This window comes from Crotalus tigris, unplaced genomic scaffold (assembly GCF_016545835.1).
Source record: "Crotalus tigris isolate CLP2741 ecotype Arizona unplaced genomic scaffold, ASM1654583v1 scf7180000019068.10715455, whole genome shotgun sequence".
Lineage (NCBI taxonomy): Eukaryota > Metazoa > Chordata > Lepidosauria > Squamata > Viperidae > Crotalus > Crotalus tigris.
Window position 1 is genome coordinate 8,814,322 of NW_024097358.1, and position 27,176 is coordinate 8,841,497.

Below are 27,176 nucleotides of genomic sequence, written 5' to 3' on the forward strand. Positions count from 1 at the left end.
TGGACTCTCCTACTTCAGCCAATGTACAAATTGCCCAGGCATTCATTTAGCCAAGCAGATAAAGAATCCATGTAATGTTTAGTGCTTCATATCAGATGACCACAGCAGGCCAAAACAGCTATAGAAACTGAACTGATCTTAGCCTCTTATTCTATCATCACCCCAATAATTTTTTTAAAGCATTTTATTGGTTTTTTATCATTACAATTTATCTGTGTTTAATAAACAATATGTTCTCTGGGTTAATTTTGCCTAGCTATACAAATTAAGTTCTTACTCTCTATCCTGCTTTTCTAACCATTGATAAAATAAGTTCCATGTTTGAAACTATACTGTGTCTTCTTTTCCTTTGATTCTCAATGTAAGTCTGTCCATTTCCACACAGTCCAATATTTTCTTAATTATCGCTTCCTCCAATGGTAGTGTCTCATTTTTTCAGTGCTGTGCAAATATGATCCTCGCTGCAGTTAATACATGTAATGTTAAATATACACTTTGTTTATAGGACTTTTCTGGCATTATGCCTAGTAAAAAAAGTGCAAGTTTAAAATCTACATGTTTTCCTAATATTTTTTCTAACCGCATATGTATTTTAGTCCAAATTTTTTTTGCTTTTACACAAGTCCATCATAAGTGATAATATGCCCCAGGATTCTGATTACATTTCCAGCATTTGCTAGACATATTTTTAAACATTTTTGCTAATCTAACAGATGGAAAATGCCATCTATAAAACATTTTATATAAATTTTCTTTATATGAAGTAGCTATTGTCAGTTTATAATTTCTTTCCCATAAATTTTGCCATTTCTCTAATTCTATGTTATGCCCAAAGTCAACAACACCTGATCAAACACTGTCTGATCTTTATAAAAACTGTATTCTTTAACATCTTTGTCATACCTGGATTGCAGTTGCAATCAGGGCCACCATGATAAGTCAATGCCCTGGTCTTCTAGCTCTTGTTTAGATTTTAGAATATCCTTATACGTTAAAATTTTTCCAAATTTAACTAAATTTGGATGTCTGAAAGCTTTCATCGTTGATAGCCATTCTGGGATTTTTGTGTAAATTTTAGGTTTTATCTTTTCCCATACAAATAATAGTGCATTTCTTATGTAGTGATTTTGGAAATATGGTTGACGCATAAACTGAAAAAAGAAAGAGAGAAGAAATTGATAAATAAACTGCAAGATGAGAAGGGCGATTTACAATTTCAAACTGATGCAATAAAAAAAAAACAGTGAAAGAATTCTGTAAAAAACTGTATGATATAGAAGGAATTTCCCAGGAAAAAATGATACAATACTTGGAAAATGCAAACATACCAAAAGTACCAGAAAATCTGAAAAATATATTAAATGAAAAAATTACAATGATGGAAGTAACAGAAGCTATAAAAGAAAAAGGATAAAATTCCAGGGCTAGATGGACTACCCGCAGAGGTTTACAAATGTCTACAAGATACTTTAAACCTACCAATGAAGGAAGTGTGTAATGAGGTATTATTAGAGGCCAAACTACCAAATACATCAAGGGAAGCAAATATTACTTTAATACCAAAAGACGATTCAGATCTCACACAGATAAAAAATTATAGACCAATATCATTATTAAATGTGGACTACAAAATTTTTGCCTCAGTAATAGCAGAGAGACTGAAAAGATTTTTGATTGAATGTATCCATCCAGACCAAAATGGATTTCTATCAAAAGGACAAATAAAAAATAATCTGAGGATTATTCTAGATACACTGGAATACTATGAAATGCATCCAGGAAAACAAATAGCTTTAATTTTTCTAGATGCTCAAAAAGCTTTTGATAATGTAAACTTTACATTATGACACAACAATTAAACTGTATGGACTTTGGAGAAAAGTTCATAAATACTATTAAGACAATATATGATAATCAAAGAGCAAAAGTAATTGTTAATGGAGACTGTAACATTAAAAAAGGCACAAGACAAGGATGCCCACTATCCCCACTGTTGTTCATACTAACATTGGAAGTTCTCAATAGAAACATAAGACAAGATCTGAAAATTAAAGGAATGGAGATAAAAAAATGAAAGTTACAAACTACAAACATTTGCAGATGACTTTGTATTTATTTTAGAAGAACCGTTGGACACAATATCTAAACTACTGAAAAAGATAGAAGAATTTGGAAAAATAGCAGGACTGAAAATAAACAGAGAAAAAACCAGTTATAGTTAAAAACAGATAAGTAAAAAACCCAACTTTCAGAAAAAACAGATTTATAAATAGTTAAGAAATTGAAATATCTAGGAATACACCTAACAGCAAGATGCACAACGATAAAAGAAGATATATAAATTATATAAGAGGAGAGGTACAGTTCACTTGGAACAAACCTTATAAATGAATCAAATAAAAACTGATTTGGAAAAATGGAAAAAATTACAATTATCAGTGCTAGGAAGAATAGCAACTGTGAAAATGAATATTTTACCAAACATCTTTTTTTTTAATTTCAAACAATACCTGTAAAAATATAATTTTTTTGATGATTTGAATAGATTGATCTTGAAATTTATTTGGCAAGGAAAGAAAGCCAGAATCAAATTGAAAATGCTACAAGAAACTAAAGAAAATGGAGGATTTGGATTACCAGATAGGGCCTTATACTACCAAGCATGTGCTCTAGCGTGGCTAAAAGAATGGATAACTCTTAGAAATAAAAGGTTATTATATTTAGAAGGACATGATTTACAACTTGGGTGGCATGCATTTTTATGGTATCAAAAAAATAAAATCCACCAATAAATTCTTAAGCACCACTAATTGTGCATAAAGCAAGCCAATACTGGTAAAAGATGGAAAACATAGGATCAGATAAACATAAGGTTATGTGGCCTCAGCTACACTCTAGAATGAGATGAAAGCTGAGTTCTGAGATGTCCTTAAAGAATGGTTAAGAAGGAATCTTCACAATGCAGTTAGCAGGGCTTGTGAACGAAGCAAGGAATGTTTCTGGGCAAAAGAAATGAACAGTGGCAGCAATAGTGGAAACAGGCTGCTGGGATTAAAAAAAGATAAAAAATGTTGCACTTAATGATATTATGAGCACATTTGCAAAGCATTTTAAACCATAATGTGATATGCTTTTTCACTGACCTAAAAGTTAAGCAAACCAGGCTTAGTATGATGGTGAATCAGCCTTATCTCATAATTTCAGAGACTTGGAGATAATATTTCTTAAATCAAGCTCTATTAGACATCTCAATGGAGAAGACTAAAGTGAGACAGAAAGAGGAGAGGTACAGTTCACCTGGAACAAACCTTATAAATATATGTAACAAATTGTGTTTGCACAACATGATCACTTACAGCTAATTTAACCATAAACTAATAATACAGTCCGAGTTCACTGAATGTATTAGACAAAACTGTGGTTGACTAATTTGGGGTTCTGTTATTAAAGCAACCCTGAGTTTGCTCCCATCTTCCACTTCTATGCTTATAGCTGTTGGGGGGGGGCAACCCTGAGAAATTATCAGTGTTTAATGATGTATTTGAACCAAATTTAATTCCTGGGTGGTTTTTTTTGGCAACTGTGTATACTGCCAGGTAGTAGGTTGACTTCCCAGCCATGGAGTCCTTGGTGGTATTAACCTTGCTTAGTTTCAGCGTCCAGAAAGGCCAGTGGTCAGATTTGGCTATTCTCAGCTACAGCCTGAAATCTTCTTGCATGACCCAAATTCTGCAGGGATCTCATCAGAAGATAGAAAGAGTGAAAAAACTGAGTTGGAAGCAAAATGGTCGTCTCCAACCTAATGCTAAATCACGAAGGGAGATGTTAAACGTGGATCGACAAAATAAAGAGGGGGAAAATAGCTAGCTATAACCGGATGGGAAGCTGAACAAATTTCCTTCCATTCTGCTTCCTGGATGGGACAGCAGCAGGTGGACCCCAGAGGATCTTTGTAAGGAAGCTAGCTAGATGAGAGACCATTGACGGGAGCTTCCATCTTCCCTTCCCCTCCCCGCCATCTGCTCGGCCCCACTTTGGCTCAAACCACTCCCACCCCTTCTTCCTTCCCCTGGGGAGCTGAAGGCAGCAGTCAGCCCTTGCCAGTTGCCAGGAAGCGCTCGTAGGCGATGCCCTATGATTGGAACGCTGGGCTCATCCATCACGGCGGCGGCGGCGGCGGCGCGCGCGTAGGGGGCCTGCTTGCTCATCTTAGCCATCAGGAGGGGCCATGCCGAGGCTACGAGTTTGAGGAGGCTAGTAGTCGGCTCCCTGGGCAGGCGAAAGACGACCCCAATCTACCCTGGCTTTCACCATGAGTCCGGCGTGAGCTCAGCCGACAGCACAGGCGTCTCCATGGTGCAAGATAGCGGCATGTCACGCACACCTTACAGCTCCAGCCAAGACATCCAAATGGAGGTCTTAGACAACCCTGGCCTCCAGGTGCGTAACCGCCAGCCCGCTCTTCAGTCGGCTGCACCGGTCGGACGCCTTGCAGCCCATTGGGCTGAGGACAGCTTGGCTGTGATGTAGGAAACTTTGGACGTGGCGATCGTGTCCGAAAGAAAGGAGGGGCGGGGAGAAAATCAGAAGAATCGCGGCGGCGGGAGAAGGAGGGAGTGGAGTGATCCAGTGGATGCGACCGGGGGACCTTGCGAGATCCGATCCGGGCTGAGGCACCCACATTCTGTGCTGAATTATTTCCTCCCCCCCACAATCTAGCATGTAACTGAGAGAAACGTTGATGCTGGAAGAGGATGGGGTGGAAGAGCACGTTGTAGGTTTTCATGGATCGTCTCTACTGCTTCTGTTCTTCAACTGCCGACCACCCAAGAATAGTCAGGTTCTTTGGGATGGGTGGATGGGTGCTGAGGTGCGATTCAGAGTAGGACATAAGGGGATGCAGCGATGGCTGTATGGGGATTCCGGCTAGCCGGTCGGTCCAGTGAAAAGTATCTCTCAGCTTCAGGCCCTTCTCTTCTCCCTTGCGATCCTTAAATCTGTCCACAGCCATCGGTGGCGGCACTTCCAGACCAGACTGAAAGTGGGGGATCTCTCTGCCTCTATCCTTGAATTTCACGGGGAGGAGGAGATATACAATAGGATCTTGTATCTGTGCCTTTTCTTATTTTCTTAGTTCCTCTCCCTTCTACCCTCAATTTCCAATATAAATTGGTTAAGAGAAAGATACTTTTGAGATTGGTAATAAGAGAAGCTCCTCAGGCTGATTCTAAGAACTTTTGAGGTGCACCAGCCTTTGATTACTAGTGCATCTTTCCAGATGTGCCAGAATTTTTAGCCAGTTGTGATCAGGAAAGTGACCTGGGAATTAAACGATTACCATTCTTTGCCACTGAAGTTCAAATGTTTCAACTGGCTTTCTTCTCAATAGAAATCAGGACTAGTAGATTCAGGATTGGTAATGATCCCCCCAGTTTATGTAAGAAGATATTCTTAGGGAATTTAAATAAAGATAATTAATTATGTATCTAGCTATGGAGAAAACCTGGGAGTAATAAAGTTTTTCTCTCTTCCTATACTACTTCAGGATAGATAGTTCTGTCTTTCAGGATAGAACAAGATTCATGGATGAAATGTTCTAATCTGGAGAAAAATGATTTGATTATATCTTCATCCTTTCAGATGTGTTAGACTTTGTTCCCAAATCATCTACTTCTGAGTTTTAACTTTCCAAAGCAAGGAGTTTATATTCAACATCTTCTAATAGTTACAGCATAATGACACCATATTGACTATTGCTAAATGTTTGTTTAGCTACTAATTTTAGCTATAAGAGCTCCCAAAACAACATTTACTGGGTGAATTATTGGAAAATTGCTGGTGTTTTTATCTGCCAGCCACTTTTTAAAGGGATAAATTATTGGCTCAGACTGAAAACAAGGGATTCTCAGAAAGTGCTATACTATATGGTTTTGATGAGCAAAAGAGAGAAGGAGAGAAATATTGAATATTAATAAATCTAGACAGACAGTGGGAGTTGGCAAATGCCAACATATTCTTTATTTTGATGTATGTGGATAATGAGAGAATAGAAGTCAGTGGCAGAATATTTTAAGAGAAGAGGTTGAACTACAGGAGTCCTTTGATATGATCCCAAGGATAGAAAATATCAGTTTTCTCAGTGCTCACTTATGAACAACAGGAGCTTATTTTTTTTTTCAAAATAAAGGTAGATCTTAGAGGGAGGAAAAGGAAGAGAGACAGAGAGAGATCAAGTTGATAAGGAAGTAGCATCTCCAATGCTCTCCGTTGATGGAAGAATCAAATGGAATGAAAGATACTATTTTAGATTTTTCTGTGATGAATGTGTGGTCCCTCACAAGAGCTAGCCTCAAAAGCAATGCTGAATTGAGTATGTGTGAGGCAGTAGTGGGCTGTTTGGAGCTAAAACATCTTTTGGCAATTCTTTTGTCCTGGTCTTCATGGTCCTCCACGTGTTGGAGCCTGACTGCGTATTGCAGCTATGAGTGACGCATGTGCCTGATTTAGAACAGGGAGAGGAAAAGCCTAAAAATACCAATCTCATCTCTGCCTTCCTTTCCTCCCCTGCTTGACTTTAGAACTACAAGAACCTTATCTGTGGGGGCCTAATAACAATGGGTTTCTCCTCAACCAGCTGTCCTTTCTCTCTCTGGAGACATGCTTGGGAAGCATCTGGCTCATTCCTGGTGTGCCCCCCCCCCATTGATGCAAAGGGTTGGTTCATGGGGGAGGGAACATTCTTCCTTGGGATATGGCAGAGGCATGATTCTTAGAAGCAGGTGAAGGAAAGAAGCTTAAATTGATATCCTCTCTCCTAAAAAAAGGAACTTGGTATTGCTAGCTTGCTATAAAAAGAAAAAGGCACAGGTTATAACTGTAGTGGGTGTAAGAATTAACTGACCAGCAAATATATGGGGTGGGGAGTATCTTCCTGCTTAGAATTACATGTGTGGAGGGGGAAGAGCCCTCTCTTCCTTTTTAATTCCAGTAGAACTTCTTAATTTCCTCAAATGAAAATTGCACTAAATGCCCTGACTTTTTTCTGCTCAATAATCTTCTGATTAGATTATATCACCTATAGTGTAATATTGATCCTCACAGGCTCAGAAAATTATTCATGAACTCTCAGTAGGCTTTCCCACAGCTTTGATAAATCAGCTTTGATATTCAATTTGAATGATCCAGATTGAATTTTAAAAAAAGATTCATGGTTAAAAACATGGACATTTAGCAGTTCACGGCTTACCCTCTTAAAAACTGGATTAGAAATCTGGTTGCTGAGATGTGAAAAACAATAAACTACCAATGTTTCTCACTCAGCTTGGAAAAAAGTGAGGAATGTTGGTTATGATTCATAAGTGGGCCAACTCTTCCTAACTTTTCCTAAAGAAAGTATCCTGGTGGAATTTTCTCCAAACAACTATATTGCAACAAGACACAAAAAAAGAGCAACAAAAAAGTAAATATGGCAATTGCAACCCTTACAACAAAGTCCCACCCTTTTTATGTGTTGCATATAAGGGTGGGAAATTTATAATCCAACCAAACAAATAAAGGATTCTCCCATTGCAGAATTCTGGATATAATACATCTAAAAAAGCAAGTGTTTTTCAACAATAGTTCTTTTTCAATTACAATGTATTGCAAAGCCATGGCAAGTGATACAACATTGTTAGGCTCAAAGTTTTGTGTCTTGTTGCAGTGCTGACTTGTGTGAATTTAGGGAACTGACCTATGTGTATCAGAACAAAAGCAAGACATTTATGTGCCATTGGGGTGTATTTACACTTCATAGAATTGTTTGATTTTTTTAATGCTCTTCTGCTTTGCATTTTTGCTTTAGTAGCACTGTAACAGACCTTTATAACTGGATTCACAGAGCATGGTTAGTCATAGCACAGTTTGTTTAATGAAGAGATTGCCATGCTATTGGTGTTTTGAACTATGACTTATGATTTAGTATTATTTGTGAATCAGGTCACTGTGTCTTGTTCAAAAACAAGTGAATTTGGTGAAACAAATCAATGTTTTCTGCAGCATGCACTGACACCTGCAGCATGCTCACTGAGGAATTCTGGGAGTTGAACTCAAAACACAACTTAGTGACCACAGTTGAGAAGCATTGAGTTAAAGAATATGGAACATGTTGTTCAACTGTCTGAAGATGGGGTTTATATTATCCCTTTGCTGGATTAGAGTATAGCATTGTGTATATCCACACTTTTTGTCACCTACTTACTTACTTGTGTATGTTTTTCTGCATTTGTGCTACTCTTGACCTTTGTATGTTTTTTCTCGTTAGGGGAAGTATAGCAAAAGGAAGAACCGCTTCAAACGCTCTGATGGCAGCACCTCTTCTGACACAACATCGAACAGCTTCGTCAGGCAGGTAAGCAAACCCCCCCCCCAAAAGAGGATGTATCATGATGGGCAAGGGATGGCTACTAAATTCATGGGTTAGAAATTAAAGACTTGGGTTGATGTCATACTAAACTGTAGTTTGCTGTTTTTCTGCATTTCTGTCTTGCCTTCCATTTAATTTTAAGTCCTGCCAACTGCATGGACTAGTTCCTTGCATTTGTGAAATAATTTGCCATGGCTTATATTAGAACTCCTGGTCTCTAACATGGTGCTTTCACCATTACACCAAACTCTTGCTTAAAATATATTATTAAATTATAAAGTTCATGCTTGGCCATAAGGTAGTTGGTATATTCTGAGGTAAGCATATTTCTAAATTCGGTCATGGGGCTTTTCCTCACTTGCACCTAGCCATGACACAAACAATTTTTTAGCAACTTTTTTCTGCCATGTTCCCATGAGACTGCTCCACCTCCAGAGGTATCTGCAGAATGTGGTCAAACAAGTCAAGATGGCAGTCACAATACTGATTGAAGCTCCATCTGCTTTTTTATGTACAACATACACAAAAAAGCTTGGAGTTTCAATCACAACCTCATGGCCACCATCTTGCCTTTTTTGACCATACTCCTTGAAAATCCAGTCCAACATGAGTAAGCAAGTTTAAACCATTCTCAGTTATAATACTTTTTAAACCCCATCCCTTTTTCAAGCATCCTCCAAAGGCATCTCAAGGAAAGTGAAGTAACCCGGTGGCTGAAACAGAGACAATGAAGGCTGAATTAAAGAATAAACCATGGGGACAGCACATATTATGCTGATAGCAAATGTTAGCCTAAATTAGTTTTCTGCTGACTCAAAGGCAGGTGAACAGCCCTTCAACTCAACAATGGGGAAAGCCCATGGTTTATATATTTTCAAAGTATTTCCCAACCATGATGAGTTCCAGGTAGTAATTTTCAACTCCCAAAATTCCACTGCCATACCATTGATAAGAATTTGTTGATATCCAGTCACCGGGAACTTGCCATGGTGGAAATATTCTTCTTAACAATGTACTTTAATTTCAGAATTCACATATTTCTGAAAAAAAAATTCCTACCCATCAGTAACTTTTTTATTGCAAAGTTGCCATTTTCTTCACCTGTTGTACGTATGCAGCTCATACACTTCATCTGTTTGCTGTACTTTTTATTTGTTTCCTTTCTATTTCTCATCTGTTTTTCAAAATATTGCCACTAAATCAAGGTCTCTGAAGTTTTTTGGGAAATAAAATAATGAGACACTTATTTTATCCTTTCCTTTTCATTTCCAAGATGTACATCTACAATTTATTTTCCTATTCTTGTCCCCACTTATCCTAAAGATGTATCAGTTTTTTCCCCACACACACTATATTTCATTTTGCAATTATAAGTCCATGCCTTTCCCCATGTGAAGCAGTAAAGTGGCTGAGAAAAATTCCCACTGAGAATCAAAATTTGATTTTTGAATTTGAGAACATAGTCTAAAGCATACTCCTAGTCTCTTTTCATAAAGTGCTCTGAAAATAAGGCAGCAGCAGATGGTAGTTGGGAATGTGGGCTGTAATCCTCTATTTATGGACCTGGGAGAAAGCTGCTCTGGCTGAATAGCACTGATTCTTGAGTAATTATAAAGTTTGGATCTATGAAATGGAACCCTTCATTATATGAAAGATCTAAATGACTGAAGAAACAGAGGCATAGGGAAAAGGTATTATATGTTGAAATGATGAACAAAGAGTTGGGTCATACATGGTGATAAGCCAAATGCAGTCATCTGTTGAGCTCTTAAATTATGCTGGGGAGGAGACACGTTTCAAGGTTTTCAGGATTAATCTCTGTTAAACCTGCTGAAGAACATGCTGTAATTCTAATGTGTTTTCTACCTTAAGATGGTGAAAAATATTATCACCATTTTTCAGCAGTAATAGCAAGACATTCTGTGGTATGAAGAAACTTCAGTGGGTGGACTATAAATTTGCCACCCAAGTATTATGATAAGCTTCCATTGGTTTATCAAAATAGGGTGTTCATATTTCTAGAGGTCACATCAACATTTACAGTGAAACCTTGCTCTAAAGGGCATTTGTAAGCAATGGGTTCTGGTTATTCTTGAAAGTGTGAGGTGTTTCAGATGATGAAAATTAACACTAGTTACTACACAATTTTGTATAACGCTAGTTACTACAGAATTTTGTCTAATGCATGGGAACTCTATTCAGTTGAACTCCGGAACATCTAGATTTCCAGGTCAGGTCAATGTTCTCAGTTTCTTTCAATGTATAAAATAGGCTACTGGCTTAGGAGCTTTAATAAATGTCTACAAAATCTCCCACCACAATATGACTTCAAAAACTACAATACCAAGTCTTTGAGTTGACTAATCTGCCAAGTAACATGCATTTAGTTTTTAAATCAATAATTTTTAAAAACAGCTGAACTGAGTTGATTCAAAATAATGAAAGACCTATTTTACATAGACCCACTTTTCCTCTAAGGTTGCCCACTAATAACAGAATAACAGAGTTGGAAGAGACCTTGGAGGTCTTCTAGTCCAACCTCCTGCTCAAACAGGAGACCCTATGCCATTCCAGACAAGTGGCTGTCCATTCTCTTCTTAAAAGTCTCCAGTGATGGAGCACCCACAACTTCTGAAGGCAAGCCATTCCATTGGTTAATTGTTCTCACTATTAGGACATTTCTCTTTAACTCTAGGTTGCTTCTCTCCTTGATTAGTTTGTAGCCTCCAATCCCCTAATCATCTTTGTTGCTCTTCTCTGCAACCTTTCCAAAGTCTCAATATCTTTTTTATAATGTGGTGACCAAAACTGAATGCAGTATTCCAGATGTTGTCATACTAAGGTTTTATAAAGTGGTACTAATACTTCACATGATTTTGACGCTATCCCTTTGTTTATGCAACCAAGGATTGCTTTAGCTTTTTGGGCTGCTGACGCACACTGCTAGCTCATATTTAAGTGATTGTCCACTAGGACTCCAAGAACTCTCTCACAGTTATTGCTTTTGAGCCAGTTTTCACTTAATCCATGCTTGTACATTTGGCTTTTCCTGTATAAGTGTAAAACCTCACTTTTCTCTATATTAAATTTCATTTTGTTGGATAGGGCTCAGTGTCAAGTCTATCAAGATCTTGAGCATATCATCTGGGGTATTGGCTATTGTCATCTGCAAATTTGATGAGTTCCCCTTCTATCCCTTTGTCTAAATCAGGCATTGCCAGCCTGCGGGCCGGATGTCATATCATACTGTGTGTGTGTGTGTGTGTGTGTGTGTATACATACACACGCACCATTTGGAGTTTAATGGCAATGGGGAAAAAGTCCCGAGACGTCATGTGACGTCATGTGACGTCACGAGTGTGACATGCCTGGTCTAAATCATTGATGAAGATATTGAAGAGTACTGGGCATAAGATAGAACCTCGTGGTATCCAATTGCTTACTTCCCTCCATGTAGATGTAGTATTATTAAGGAGTACGTGTTGAGTGCAGCTTGTCAGCCAGTTACAAGTCCATTTGGTGATGATGTTGTCCATCTCACTTTTTTTTTAGTTTACAAAGAGGGTCTATGACGTTTAGGTGCTTACCCTTGACCATGCCCACTTCATTCCCAGCCAACCATTGCTGCTGAACTACAGCACATTTTCCTTCTCCCCTGGACCACTGCCAGCGATTGTCCACCACCAATTGCCCCCTGGCCATCCGGCCCCATGTTAGGAAATTTCTACTTAGTTTTAGGTTGCTTTTTATGGATAAAGCATGATAATTTGATTTGAAACCCATTATTTTTCATGCAAACATTATGGCATTAAGTGTATGCATCTAAAGTGATTCTGACATAAGTAAGGATCTCAGTATTTCCCAGAATTAGAGGGATAAAATAACTTTCAAAATGAATCCACAGAGGAATTTCTGAATTTCCAATTCTTTATTCAAGCCAGCATTTGAGCCTAAAATTAATATTCAACAATAATCCTGGAAAAGTATGAAAAATTAATTCTACTTTTCTCAATAGATCATTGCAATTTTCAAAATTAAAATATCACAGCATGTGTTTGCCAAAGAAATGTATTTAAAGCCCTATATATTTGCTTAAAGTAATTTAATAAAATAGGAACTTCAAAATAGAAATCAACCTTGGAGCTAAATTTATCTGAATCGCATTTATCTTATTCTACATACTTAAAACAATTATAGAGTCTCTGTCTAGATCTTTATTCATTCTTATCAAGGTAGAGAAGGTAGAAATTAAAATTTACTAACAGAAAACTTACAAACAAAATTTATTCTAAGATAAATGAAGGAATCTATACACAACCTAAAAACGTAGTCCAGATTATTAGAAGGAATGCTATAACTGAATGTATAAATATTGATTAATAATTGATTACGTGCATCAAGTCATTTTCAACTTCTAGCCAACATATGAATAGATTTTCTTCATATGTTATGGATAGATTTTCTCCATATGTTATGATTAGATTTTCTCTATATATTATAGATAAATTTTCTTCATATGTTATAAACATTTGTATATATATACAGTATGATATGACATGAACTTTTTGATTTATAAATATAAAGCAAAATCTTATGCTCTGCCAATTCACTCCTTCTATAATTCTTTTAAGACTTTCAGAAATTATACTAGCACTTGGAAGAAGGTTTAAAGCAAGATGTAAATAAAAGAGAGAAAAAGAGCATCTTTGATCCTATTTCACAACCAGCCAGGCAAAGGTGGTGGTGTCAAAATCAGTGGACAGAGCTTGTGATTCAAGCTCCACCCCCTTTATACTTGGAAGTGACATTGACGTACATCTAAAATAGACTTATCTGCATCACCATGCTCTGTCAGCCATCTTACTGATTTTGCCCCTTCTAGGCAACCCTAACCACAGCTACACAACTATATGTACGAAAAGACACATCTTTAATAATAATTTTTATTAGGTGATTTTTTTTTCCAATCTTTTCTAACATCTATATGAGGCTTTTGGCTGAACTCCTCTATCCCCATGGACTGAGATATGCTAACAATATTGTATATCTTTCCCTGTGGTGAATTAAGCAATGTCAGGACAGTCTTACTCCAGTACCTGGAACAAGAACAGGTATCAGCTGAACCTGGCAAGGCTGAATGGGTTTGGGTTTTGAGGCCCAGTATGCCATCTTTAGGGCTGGATGCATTACCCCAGCCCAGAGAGATCCAGAGTGCAACCTGGGAGTTCTCTAGATTCTCAACTCCTGCAATGAGCAAGTGGCAGTCGTGGCTGGGAGGGCCCTTACATAGCTTCATCTTGGGTTCAGTTGTCTTTCTTCCTGGATCAGCAAGAGTCATTCTTATAGCCATTCGTGTCCTAACGGGCCTACAGATTAGACAACTGCAATGCATTCTATATGAGGCTGGCCTTGAAAACTATCTGGAAGCTTCAACGGATACCAAATATAGCAGTATGGACATACCCCTGCATTCCTAGAATAGCATGGGTAACACCTCTGTTCTGCAAGCTACATTGGTTGTCAGTTTGCTTCCATATCCAATTCAAAGTGCTAATTTTAACCTTTGAAGCCCTTCATGGCATAGGACCAAGCTATCTGAGGGTCTTCTCTCCCCGATTATGTCAGCCTGCCCCACCATATCTTCAGAGAATGCTTTGATCTTCCAAAAGATCCTCAAGATCTAGTTATGCACCCAGGCCTGGGGTTCCTGTGGAACCCAGATAGTCCATTGTTGAAAAATCAGTTTTTTATTCTCCTTCCTTTATGTTTCTGTTTATTGTTTTTTAGGAATATTATTAGTTTTGTATTTGTATTTACTGTTTTTTTATATTTTTTTATTTATCTATGGGTATGTGCTGCCGAGTCAGCTTTGGTGAGATGGGTAGTTTTATAAATTTATTAATAAATTAATAAGTAAATGTTTTAATTTGTGGGTTAAATAAACCATACTAAATCAAAGAATAACATTTTGGAGAAACCAAAGGTAAAGTACCTAAGAAACTTTCTAAAAAATATAACAACAGTTTTCAGTAATTATAGTTGTTACATTTTACTTATTTAGAATTAAAATAAAAATATCAATTACAAATCCAATAATTTACAAATCTGTAAATCAGGAGTTGCAATCCACTGTGATGCTAAGTCAAACCCACATAAATCACATTATAGTACTGTGTGATTCAAGCAGTTTTAATTTTTTTGCCAAGTGATGATGGTTGTGTACACCCTCCAAGTTGTCATCCGAGATAAAAGAACCAGCATTTGCACTTTCGCACTACAATATTTTTGTTGTTCATGTTTATCTGTGTCAACTGCTTTGTCAGTTTCTTGCTTTGGCAAATAAAAAATAAACAGAAAGCATTTCTTCCATTGCACAGGGAAGCAATGAGGTTGCTATAGCAATTCTCCATCTGCTGAGTGTCTGGAAAGATAGAAATGAAGCATCTATCAAAGCATTTATAAACCAAATAGGAAAGACATCTTTCAATTTAGCTTTGGTCCTGGCTCTGGAATAGAAATTGCCTGGGTCACCTTGAGAAGGTCTCTGTTTATGAAGATAGAGACAAGGGATAAAGGAATACAACTTTGTGGACAGGACTAAATAGAATAATAACAAATTGTAACCTGACCTATTTTAAATATTTTGAACAGAGAGCAATGTTAAAATCAGGAAACATGGGCAACTACTGAAAAAAACCATCAAAAGTTAATTTAAATGTATCCAGTTCATAAAATTAGCTTGACAAATCCTCTGACTCCATCATATCCTGCCTATGATTTTTTTAAAAAGTTACAAGTAAAATAACAACAATAACAACAATAATAATGTTGGAATGGATCTTGGAGGTCATCTAGTCCAACCCCCTGTTCAGGTAGAAAACCCTACACCATTTCGGACAAATGGCTGTCCAGTCTCTTCTTAAAAACTTTCAGTGTTGGAGCATTCACCACTTCTGGAGGCAGGTTATTCCACTGGTTAATTGTTCTACCTGTCAGGAAATTTCTCCTTAGTTCTAGGTTGCTTCTCTGCTTGGTTAGTTTCCATCTGTTGCTTCTTGTCCTGCCTTCAGGTGCTTTGAAGAATAGCTTGACTCCCTCTTCTTTGTGGCAACCCCTGAGATATTGGAACACTGCTATCACGTCACCCCTGGTCCTTCGCTTCATTAAACTAGACATACCCAATTCCAGCACCTGTTCTTGATATGTTTTAGCCTCCAGTGTCCTAATCATCTTTGTTGCTCTTCTCTGTACTCTTTCTAGAGTCTCAACATATTTTTTACATCAAGGTGACCAAAACTGGAAATTAATTTATTGAAAAAAAACCCAAATGAGGGCTGTTGCTAATAGCAACTAATTTAGCAATTTGAATGGAAGATTGTCTTATTTGTTCAGGAGAGGGAAGCAGCTGTGGCCCTCCAGACTCCACTTCCCACTAGCCCAGATTCCTGGCTATGTTGGTTGGGACTGGCAAGGGTTGGAGACCAATGGCCTTCTTTTAAAGGGCCACCAATTCTCCAATCTTGCTTTATTATCTGTTTTGATGAATGAAAGCAGGAATATGCTGACATTCAGATAAGCTCAACATAGCTGGTTTAAAATGAGGTCAAGTGAGAAAAATAGAGGGAAGTAGATTTTGAGCATCCTGTTTCTTCAGTTTAATTTTTACTGGGTTGTGTCTCTTATAAGACAACATTGTATACTTTATATTATAAGCTTCTGTACTCCACTACACATAAACATACATAATGCACATGAACTTTGTTTTGAATGTGTGAATGGAAAAAAACAAGGAAATGGAAGAAGAGTGCAAGAGAGACCATCAGTGACCTAGACTTGCATTGCCATAGTGATAACATAGGAGGCAGTTGCTATGGAGGAGATCCCTAAGTGATCCTTTAGCACAACATCAGCACATATTTAAAGCTATCATGCTATGCAAGCCCTGCATTTACAGCAAGGCCCTTTGTGGTACAGAGTATCACATTGAGTCCAGGCTTAGGGAACTGGGCACAAATCATGGCAAAAAATTATTTTGGAATCTTAGCAAGGGGCTGTTAGAGTGAGCAGTTTGAATAAGTGGAAACAGTGAAGTTCAAGCTGGTTTAGAGAAGAATTACAAATTTCCTGTCTGAAAAAAACATGCAGCAGGAGAAACCAAATATCCTCTCTTAGGGGGGGGGGGTTGCGTAAACCTGGATCCCAAATTAGCAATTCAGAGCTCAGCAGTACAGTCTACAAAAAGGAAGGCTTCTTCCTTTCCCATCCCAATCCTGCCTCCCATATCTTGTTGAAGATAGACTGTGGGGAAGAAATTGAGAAAACAATGTGTGGAGTCAGAGGAGGGATGCCACTAACAGATTTAGACACCACATTATTATTTTTTCTTCTTTGTGATACCCTCAGGCTAGTAGATTGAATGAACCAAACCAGTTGATTTATTTATGAGTTATGGTTAGTATGTTGTTTAAGCCAAACATGGGTTGTTCAATAAGTAAATCACAACTTAATGCAGAGAAATTTACATCTGTGGATTTCATTTCAGTTTTTCAGATCTTTTATCCTCAGAGCCCTGCTCTAGCTATGATAGCCAAAAACCAGAGTCATAGTTTTCTGTTTATTTCAGGTAGGAAACAGATAAAGATTATAATAAATTGTACATATACACACAGAGATGTGCACACATGCATGCAACACAGAATGTTACTTATGAAAAATATTTTAAATAAAACAAAATAATCCTGAAATAGGCATAGCAATTTAATTCTAAAAAAGCTAAAAATCTCCCCATTGTCATCTCTACTTTTATGATACCTCTTCATCTACTCTGAAGCTTACAGCCATCCCCTGAACCAAGTCATGAGCTACCCAGAATAGCTTATTGTGTGAATATGTTCACTATTTGTATTAGGTATTCAGATTTATTTTTCAACAAAATTCCCTATAGCACCAGTAATTATGACTATGGTAAGAATGTGTGCTGCTCTTGGCTCCTTGTCAGAAAATTTAGATGCCACATAATTATATGAATAAAAATCTGAAATAGAGATTCAGTCACTTACAGGAAAAGGGTCAAGGAAGCAGTGTTTGTAAGATGCAGAATTACCAGCATCAACAAAAACCTTAGGGGAATCTATGACATTAAGAAATGCCAGGCAAAGGTTAAATCATCTTTAAATGTTTGTAAGAAGCAATGATCCAAGATGACAGAAGGGCTTGTACTCATAAAGAAAAGTGCAACACTCATCTGGCAAGAATTATGGGTAAGAAATAGGAAGCTTACTTTGGCCACCTCCTACAAAGAAAATCTCTACAAAATGTTCTATAGATGGCATCTTCCACCCACAAGGTTAGCTAAAATGGGTCCAAATTTTTCTTCCACATGTTGGAAATGTAAATTGGCAAAAGGGATCTATTACCATATGTGGTGGGAGTGCTCAAAAGCCTGGAAAGATTAAAAAATGGCTGGAAGAAATATTAATGATAGAGTTAAAACCAGAACTCTTCCTATTAGGCGTAACCACACAGAAATACGATAAAGGGATATTTTATTTGATGCTACATATCTTCACGGCTGCTAGACTGGCGTATGCACAAAACTGGAGGAATAAAGAAATTCCAACAGAAGAAGAGATTCTATGCAAAATTCTATCATGTGCGGATATGGATAGGCTCACAACAGAAATGAAGACAAGACAGAGTCAGATTATTTTGAAATCTGGGACAAATTTTATTATTGGTGTGAATCAAGGAAGACTGTTTGGGTTATAAACTAGTGTTAAGATAGAAACATATATAATTGTATCTTAGTATATAGAGACACAAATTAGATATTGTATTGATAGAAATATATATATATATATATATATATAGATATAGATATAGATATAGATATAGATAGAGAGAGAGAGAGAGAGAGAGAGAGAGAGAGAGAGAGAGAGAGAGAGAGAGAGAGAGATCAAAAATTATATATATGAAGAACAAATTGTTAGAAATATTTATACTGGAATGTTGCGTTATGTCCATCTTTGTTTTAACTGTATTATAAATAAAAAACTTTAAAAAAAAGTGCAACACTCTGTTGCAATGTATATGTGACTCCTTAATATGCACACATTTTCTATATTGGTGTGCAATCAAATCATTTTTTCAGGTGAGGTACAGAAGATCCCTAATTCTACATTAAAAATGGATTTGTCTTTAACAGTGTTTTTAATGCAACTGTTAAAGCAATTGCATCATATTTTAGGCTTGAAGTTGCATCGTATTTTAGGCTTGCAAGAAGACATGTGTACATTAAGGAATAGCAGAAATGCTGTCTTTATATTCATGCAAGATCCAGAGAACCAGGGCTTTTTTTCTCATAGAACGCCCAGAATGGAGTTCCGGCACCTTTTTGGGATGGAACCTTGTAGGGTAGGCAAGGCGGGTTGTATGATGTGTATGAGTTCTGGCACCTTTTTTTTTTTTTTAGAAAAAAAGCACTGCAGAGAACTAATTCTGAATTATTTTCATAGAGTGTATAGCTCATAGATTAGATTAAGGAAAGCCCAAATGCTCCCCCCACCCTAGCTGGGAAAATGTTTGTCTCAGGGTAATTGTGACATTTGGTCCCTCTATTTCAAAAAACCGAAATTCTTAAATTCCAGGGCTCATTCTAATACTAAATTCCACCAAATGTAAAGTTGCTGTAACACTGAATGCACTGAATATATTATGTGAACCCACCTATTTTGATTTGTAAACCATGATTTATCATTTAGCAACTGTAGAATCTAATGTAGTTTATCCAATAAACAAACATTACCTAAACCAACTGATTTATAATATAATGGCTCAGCGTGGAAGCAAATTAGACAATCAGCTGTAATACCATATAAAAAATCATTTGGAAATAAAAAAAAAGAACGAGAGGCTTGCTTCTGCCACTGTTTTAGAGAAGAATTAGAGCGTACAGGTTCATTTCTTGGCTGCATCAAGAGCCCTTAGGTCTCCATCAAGGTGACAGGCATAGTGGCAAAGAGAAGGAGTAAGAAGCAGTGAGAACTGAAAATAAATATCCCATTGCTTCTATTGTTTGATTAGGCTCCTGTTAACTGCCCAGCATTTTCCAAAGTGGGGGAGTAAAATATGTGTATATTCTTATCTCAGAACTTCCCCACCTATCCTACCTTCCCCACAAAAGCAGCTCTTTTCTTAGAGTCTTTTATTACTACCTGCTAGCTCATTCTTTGTCTCTTTCAAGTACACCCAATAGTGCATTCAGAAAGCTTAGAGGTTAAAATGACTTCATTCACTGGAAGAAGGATTAGCATGGATCACATTGATTTGAACTGTTATGTTGGTGCATAGTTTGAATCATCCTTTTTAGGCTACCTGGGATAAAGCATGGTAGATAAATGACTACTTTATATAAAGTTAGTTATCTGAAAAACAGATCTTAAATACATGGGAATGAGATCCTTTAAAAGAATTAAAAGCTATAAGAGCAAAGCTAAAACAGAGAAAGAATAATGCATAGAGGAATGTTAATAATAAGGGAATGACTTCATACGATCACCATCTCCTGGAGTTCCAAGGGCTGCTGGCATAACCAAGTCTTGAGGGACCTTAGAAAGCTCAGGAGTGATGACGCCTATCTTATCTCAGGGACGGAGAAGATTTCACAATATGAACCCCACAGCAGAAAAGGCCGACCACGTAGGGCCCGCCAAATGTAGCATTGTCAACATTGAAACATATCCATTCTGTGAAATCTGGGAAGACAGATTTAGGGAAAGGCAATCCCTCAAATAACCCAGTCACATACCTTGAATTGCATCTGGAAACAAACTGGCAGCAAATGCAGCTTGTGCAGCAGAGGTATAACATACATGCTCTACCAGAAACCCACATAGCTGCTTAAATTTCTGCATACATTTCCAGGGAAGCCTCATGTTTTATGGGCAAAACATTGATGGAACATTCTCCAAGGAAAAACTTCTTCAGTGATTTCTTAATGACAAGCCTCCTCCTTTGTGATCATAGTAGCATCATTGCTGAAAAAACAAAACAAAAGATGATGGTGTGGTGCAGTAGTGGGATTCAAATATGTGAACAACTGTTTCTCTGTGTGATGCCATTTCCAGAAATCCATTCTGGGCCTGGGCAACAAAAAATTCTGCCAAAGTGGTGCGAACCTGCTGAATCCCACCACTGGTGTGGTGGCAACTGCAAACAAAAACAGGGATATTCCTAAGTAACTTAAATGCAAGGAAATTCTGCTTCAGTCCTGAAAATGTCTCTCAAATTCTCCTATCCCTTAGACTAATTGCTAAAGCAAATTCTCTTTCATCAAACAGCAAGAGAACTGTAAAAAATGAAGAGTTCTTCTGCCCAAATTCATTCTAATCTTATATGTATATTAAATATATATTGTTTGTGTGTACATATGTACATACACGTAGTCTAATTCTGTAATATATACCACTGAATCATTATATTCTCCACAAGATGATGCTCTTTCCTCCTTTCTAAATTACCCCTCATTTCAGCCTGGGTATCAGCTAGAATGACTTTGGCGTAGCCTCACACGCCCACCCACTTGCTGGGATGTCCAGTCCCTGGTCTAAATATACCGCAGCTGTTTGCTAATGTAGCAAAATGTTTGTAACCTGAGAGCCCAGGAATAGGCAGAGCCACCTCTGTCCACATATCACCAGGCCTAGGCAGCATGGAGACGCCCAGCAGCAAAGACCCCAGACCCGCTTTGGTGAGCACTTCTGTCTCTTAGCCTTACTTGGCCTCATGGGGAAACACCCTTTTCCATGGCCTTCCATTCCCCCCCCCCCGGTCATTAACTTGGCCCCCAACTTGAACTAGGGTTTTAAAACTCAGTATAGACCCCACTAGTACCCTCCTAGCCTTTTTAATGCTGCAGTACTGGAAAACCTGTGCATTCCAGATTCTTTCCTTCCTTCCCCATCTCTTCATTTCTCTTTTACCCTCAGAAAAATTCATCTTCTGTCCCCATCACCTGTTCTTTTTTAATCTCCCCCTTACAAAGCAAATGTACTGTGACAGTGTTTTATTTTATTTTCCTTCTTCTGCTTACTAGCCTTTCTAAATATAATTTGCAATATTATAGTTATACCTATTTGGTCAGCTAGCCCCTAAATCTTGATTGTTTGGAAACTAGAAGTAAATCTCTACCAAGTTTTTACATTTTGGAAATGATTCTGCTTGGTTGCGGAAGGGGTATGAAATGCTTTATAAAAATAGTGATTTGAAATAAATAAATGAACCCTGAGGTTTTCAGGCTAATAGGATTTTTTTTTTCAAAATTTCTTTTGTGATGTGCTATATAGGAATGCTGCTTGTTGTTCTGTCCCATATTGTAAGATAAGATAGTAATCTTATGAATCCATATGAATTCTTGCAAGGTCCATGGTTCACTATAACTGTATGTAAGCTAGTACTTTTAACTTTTACACATCAGTCATCGTGTTTGAAGGGATTCATCCCTTCACTGTTCATTGAAATGACTGGAATCATTTTTATTTGAGTATTATGATGATGTAGTGATGATTATAAACTCATATAGCTATAAATAGAGTAAATGTAGCTTCATATTAACTGAATTTAGAATAAAAGAGGGTGCTGGTATTCAAATGTCACCTATCTTTTAAATCAATTCATGTTTTTCCTCTGCCACCATCTCTTTTTTCCTGATGATTTTGGCTAAATCAACTTTTCTAACTTGATGTTCTCCAGATATGGCTATACTAGATAAAAATGCCAACAGGAAGGCTAAGCTAGACCAACGGTGTGTGTGTGTGTGTGTGTGTGTGTGTGTGTGTGTGTGTGTGATTGTGATTCATCTGCTTCTGTCTTCTGATTTGGAAATGAAACTGTTGGATTGAACTATAATACCAATCTTTGGTAATTTACTGTCAGAAGTTCCTTTCATTCTGGACAAGTCCAGTCAGTCCTTGATGCCCATTCTTTTCTTGAAGAGCAAATCTTAAACTCTCTTTAAGCACATTAATAGTTAGGAACTACTTGCTTTCTCTCTGCTGACCCTAGATTGCCAGGACCAATACATCAGAACTGACTTTTGAGGTGAAGATGGACTTGGGTAGAGGGGAGATGGATGTCTTCCATGAATAGGACAACATATGTGCTTCTCTATAGGAAGATATACAGTAATCACTTAGCAATGTCCATCTCAGGAGTAAAGGATATTTTTGGCATCAATATGCCATGTCCCCAGCTTTAATTCTTAGTATTATTGGCCATGCAGAGAAAACTTGCTACCTGAAACCCTAACGAGACATGACCAGTCAAGGTAGAATCAGTACTGGGCTTCATGAGACAATAGTCTGATGTAACATAAAGCAGCTTTCTAAGCAGAAGTTTTATTATGCAATCTGACACATCCCTATTCAAAAGTGTAGCAGGATTGATTTCCAGATAAATGGGAATAGGGTTGCATAAAGTCTGATTTTTCTTTAAACCAGGCTATGATAGGAAAGTAACAAAAATCATTTTTATTTTGCAAGATTATCCACATAGAGAGAGAGAAAATCCCTCTAAGAAAAATATTGTGAAATTTGTCTGATTAACTAATCCCACTTCTCTCTTTGAATTCAAAATTACTATACTGTACATTTCTCTCCAAAGATAGTTGGACAATAAAACTTTGGAGCGGGGTCATTAATCTGGGCTGGGTTTACAATTAAAAAAAATTAGAAAATTAGAATTTAGGATTCAGTTCAAAAATAAAACTACAAATTCATTACAGAGAAGTTTTCAACTTTTAAATATGGCTATGGGAAATAAATAAAATGGGATGTCCTATAACCAGTGGTGGGATTCAGCCGGTTCGCACCACTTCCACAGAACCAGCAGCTAATTTTTTTTTGTTGCCCAGGCCCAAATATGGACTTCTGGAAGCAGCATCCACACAGAGAACCTGTTGTTCACGTATTTGAATGCCACCACTGACTGTAACCTTCCTTGAGACCTTAGCATTAGGTGGGAAACAAATCTTAAATACACAGATCTTGGTTTTACACATGTAAAGGAAAATTTCAAAATATATTACCAGTCTGATGTAACAGAAGGATCATATGGGTGAATACAAAAATCTGGTTCATGCAGCATGTTAAAGAAAATGTGGCTTGTTTGATTTTGGCTTAGTGCATTATATAAATTCAGCCCTTGCAGTTTTAAACTATGACCTATGGTTCTTATGCTATGTGAACCCCAATCCTTGTGGTTAATTCAGCAAAACTATGATTAAACGAAACAGTGATGTGGGTATACTCAACTAGTATTGGGAATTTTGGTTGAATACTCATATCACTATATTTGTTTAATCATAATTTTTCTGAATAAACCACAAGGATTGGGATTCACAGTTTTGCTTGCTTTGATAATTTAAAATAATGATTTATATGAACAAATCCTTTTGCTACTTGCCACAGGTCAATTTTATGCTTCAAAACATTTCCATCAAAGGACATTTACCCTTAATGTCTACAATGGTTTTAAACAATGAGGCTCTTATGCATACATATTACAGATAAACTAAACCACATACCAGCTTTGCTAATGAACAACACATAAACAAATAAGCCAATTGCATCTCAGAAGAACGTCATCAGCACTTGGCTCTTTCAAACATTAGTCTGTAGATCTCATGCATTGAAAGCTAAAAAGCTGTTGAGCCAGCAAGACTCTCGCCCAGATTTCTCTTTTTTATCTCTCTTCCAAGTGGGAGAAGGACAGCCGGTGCCACTGGCTGAATTTGCCGTTCTTGCCTATTTGCAGTTTTGTGCTTCTGGAAATATTGGGCTGTGGCTTCAGCTTCCAAGCCAGTGCCTCTTTGCATGATTTTGAGCACAGGGCGGAATGTTTGTGCTGTATCCATAGCTGTATGCCTGAGCTACCACCTGCCAGGATGTACCTGTATGAATGGGATGATGATTCAGAGGCGGTGAGTAATTGCATATGCCAATTTTGGTACCTTGCATTGCTTATGTTTGCCTTTGCCAAATTATTGTGGTGCATCTGAAAACATCAGAGCTCAGATCTTATCATTGTTTGCTTCCCCTCTTTTGTGTCACGGGTCTAATCTGCCTCTCTTTCCTTTCTGATATTTTTCTTTCAACCTTCTTTGTCCAGGAAAATTGTCCATTTTTAAATAGATCAGAAAGTTCCTAAAAGAAACATAAATTGAAAACCCATTCTCAAATCAGATTGGGTTATTGAGTTGGGACAGATCTTGACAGGACCACTGGGGAAGTCAATCAGTAATACTTGATTAACATTTCCAACCCAGGAAGATTCTGATTTTGATTCTGATTCTGTTTTGTTTTGTAATGGTAGGAGTTGGTGATAGCTCCATCGTCTCCCAAATATCCTTTTCACAAAGGGAAGATTTCATATATCACAAGCTTGGTATTTTTAAGTGGATTTTTCTGGTTTCTATATTACCAGTCTTTATAGCATACTTATTACATAAAACATGGTTTTGTGTTTGCTTATTTCTTTGCCTAAATCTGCCCCAGCTCTATCTTCTGTTGTACAACAGATGTTGGATACATCAGGCTGAGATGCTACCTTAATACCCATATGAAATGTAAGCAAATTGCAACTGTATCCTTTGTGCATTTTGTATATATAGAAACTACCCAAGTATCTGAGTATCTCTGAGATTTAAAAAACCCACTACTATGTGAATGTTCAGTTTTGAAATTTAAGCAGAAATCAAGTTTCAGTGTGTGCACCTGGGAGGAATCAAAATGAAGAGCGAGATATTTTTGCCCAGTTTTCCTAGTCTGAACTCTTCTGACCATTACCCCTGTGACTCGCTTTTTATGAATGCCACCATATGTGTCTACTTTGCAGGATATCAGCTTTCTGCTTCCAGTTTTTTGTTTGTTTGTTTTTTTGGCAAATTCAGCTGTCCAGTCTCCTTCTTCTTATAGGAAGTTTCTACGTTCCTTTAGCTTGCAGAATGGCCTGCTTTTTTCAGTTGCACAATCAGCTAGAGAAGCTCTTTGGTCTCCATGTAGCTTCTGTTTTCTTGGCATTGCATTTGGTGAGAACCTCCCTTATGTTTGCAAATAATGACAATAAAGGGCAAACTGTAGGAAAACTTGGGCTTAAATAATGGAAATATATCCTCTTGGAGATGGAAACATTTTCCCAAAAGCAATCAAGTTCCCACAGGGCTACCTTAATTGGCGAACTAAAAAATTATCTATATACAATTGGGTTTAAATAAGCACCCCAATTCCTTCCATCTTACTACTTGATAGGCAACTGCCTGAAGAGTTGTCATTCATTTGAGAGCTTTTCCTCACCTCAGCTTTTGCAGAAACTCTGCCTTCTCAACTAAGCCTCCTTGGGGGCTGCTAATTAACAGTGGCATTTCAGCCCTTCAGATTCTCTCCAGTCAAGTGACCGCTATTCAAGAATTGTCAGGAGTATTAATTATCTGTTCATCGGGAGGAAAACATTATTTCCTGCATAAAGACCTGAAAAGGGACAGGATAATTACTACCTGTGTGTTCAGAAAAAGACTTAGCATCACTTCTTTTAGACAGTTTGTTTGCCTGTGACCACCAACATATGATGCTTAAATGCATCACATCTGGGATATAGGTGGTCTCGACTTACAATAGTTCTTTTAGTGATTATGCAGAGTTACAGTGGCACTGTGTGGCTTATGACCGTTCTTCACACTTAACGACTGCTGCAGCATCCCCGTGCTGCATGTATCAATTCTGGGAGATTAATACTGTCAAAAGAAATTACTCAGAATAAACAATTATTAAAATTAAAACTAGCTCATCTCACTTTAAGTAAGGTACTTAGTTGTTTTAAGGGAGGCAAATTTATTAGGCCATTCAGAATAAATTGGTGTATAGCAGTTGGGTGATCTCTTCAAAAAAAAATTAAATAAGAGTTAAGTTAAACTGTTTCTAGAGCAAAACTGAATGTAAAACTAAGTACAAAGTTACTTAGTTATTAACATGATCATACTCAATCCAGGTCCCTTGTCTTCTCCAATGGTGACCTCCAAACATGTCTATTTTGACCTGGGAACCTCCCTCCAGATACAGCTGCTCAATTTCTGGATGAATTGGGGATTACAGGTTATTTCCAGCACTCTAAAGAAGAGATCTTTCCCCCACTTTCTCCTTTTTCAGAAGGAGAAATTGTATGGGAAAAAGGATGGGGAAGAGTGCCCAGAAACTATACCTTTTTCGCATTTGGAACTATATCAACACCAGTTTGCTATTGGCAGCAAATGATTGCCTGGGGCCCAGGGGCATTACTGCTTTGTGATAGAACTTCATGCTTTATTTTTCATACAGCACACTTAATCCTATCAGCCAGGAGCTCAGTCAGAGCTCTTTATCAATGTTCTGGAAATACGCAATCACATTAATTGGGTTATAGGCCATTATTTGGGTATTATACAGTACACAGCCACCTCTTTCAGGCAACATATGGTATCCTTTTGTGCTAGACTGGTATTGAAAAGGGCCCTGTTATATCACTAGTGCCTTCCCATTGCCCAGGCAAGCATCAGGACTTTCATCTTTTTTTCACTTCCTCACTCCTTTTCAGGGTTCTGCTGAGTCCTATACCAGTCGCCCATCTGACTCTGATGTATCTCTGGAGGAAGACCGTGAAGCCCTGCGCAAAGAAGCAGAGCGCCAAGCGTTGGCACAGCTGGAGAAAGCCAAGGTGGGTATCTTCTTCCTACAGAGTTAGAGAG

General features: G+C 37.6%; 1 protein-coding gene across 5 annotated transcripts in view; it reads left to right on the forward strand.

Annotated features, from left to right (window-relative positions):
• The first annotated feature begins 4,082 nt into the window (after positions 1-4,082).
• The window catches only part of CACNB1 (calcium voltage-gated channel auxiliary subunit beta 1), a 54,563-nt gene continuing 31,469 nt past the window's right edge, over positions 4,083-27,176 (forward strand). For 3 of the 5 annotated variants that reach the window (XM_039358999.1, XM_039359002.1, XM_039359004.1), the window contains exons 1-3: positions 4,083-4,440; positions 8,303-8,389; positions 27,026-27,145. In XM_039358999.1, the coding sequence (XP_039214933.1) occupies positions 4,354-4,440; positions 8,303-8,389; positions 27,026-27,145 (294 nt within the window). In that variant the 5' untranslated portion in view covers positions 4,083-4,353. Of the gene's footprint in view, positions 4,441-4,598; positions 4,775-8,302; positions 8,390-21,038; positions 21,153-27,025; positions 27,146-27,176 lie in introns of those variants that run through there. The other 2 variants (XM_039359000.1, XM_039359001.1) reach the window with 2 other exon arrangements.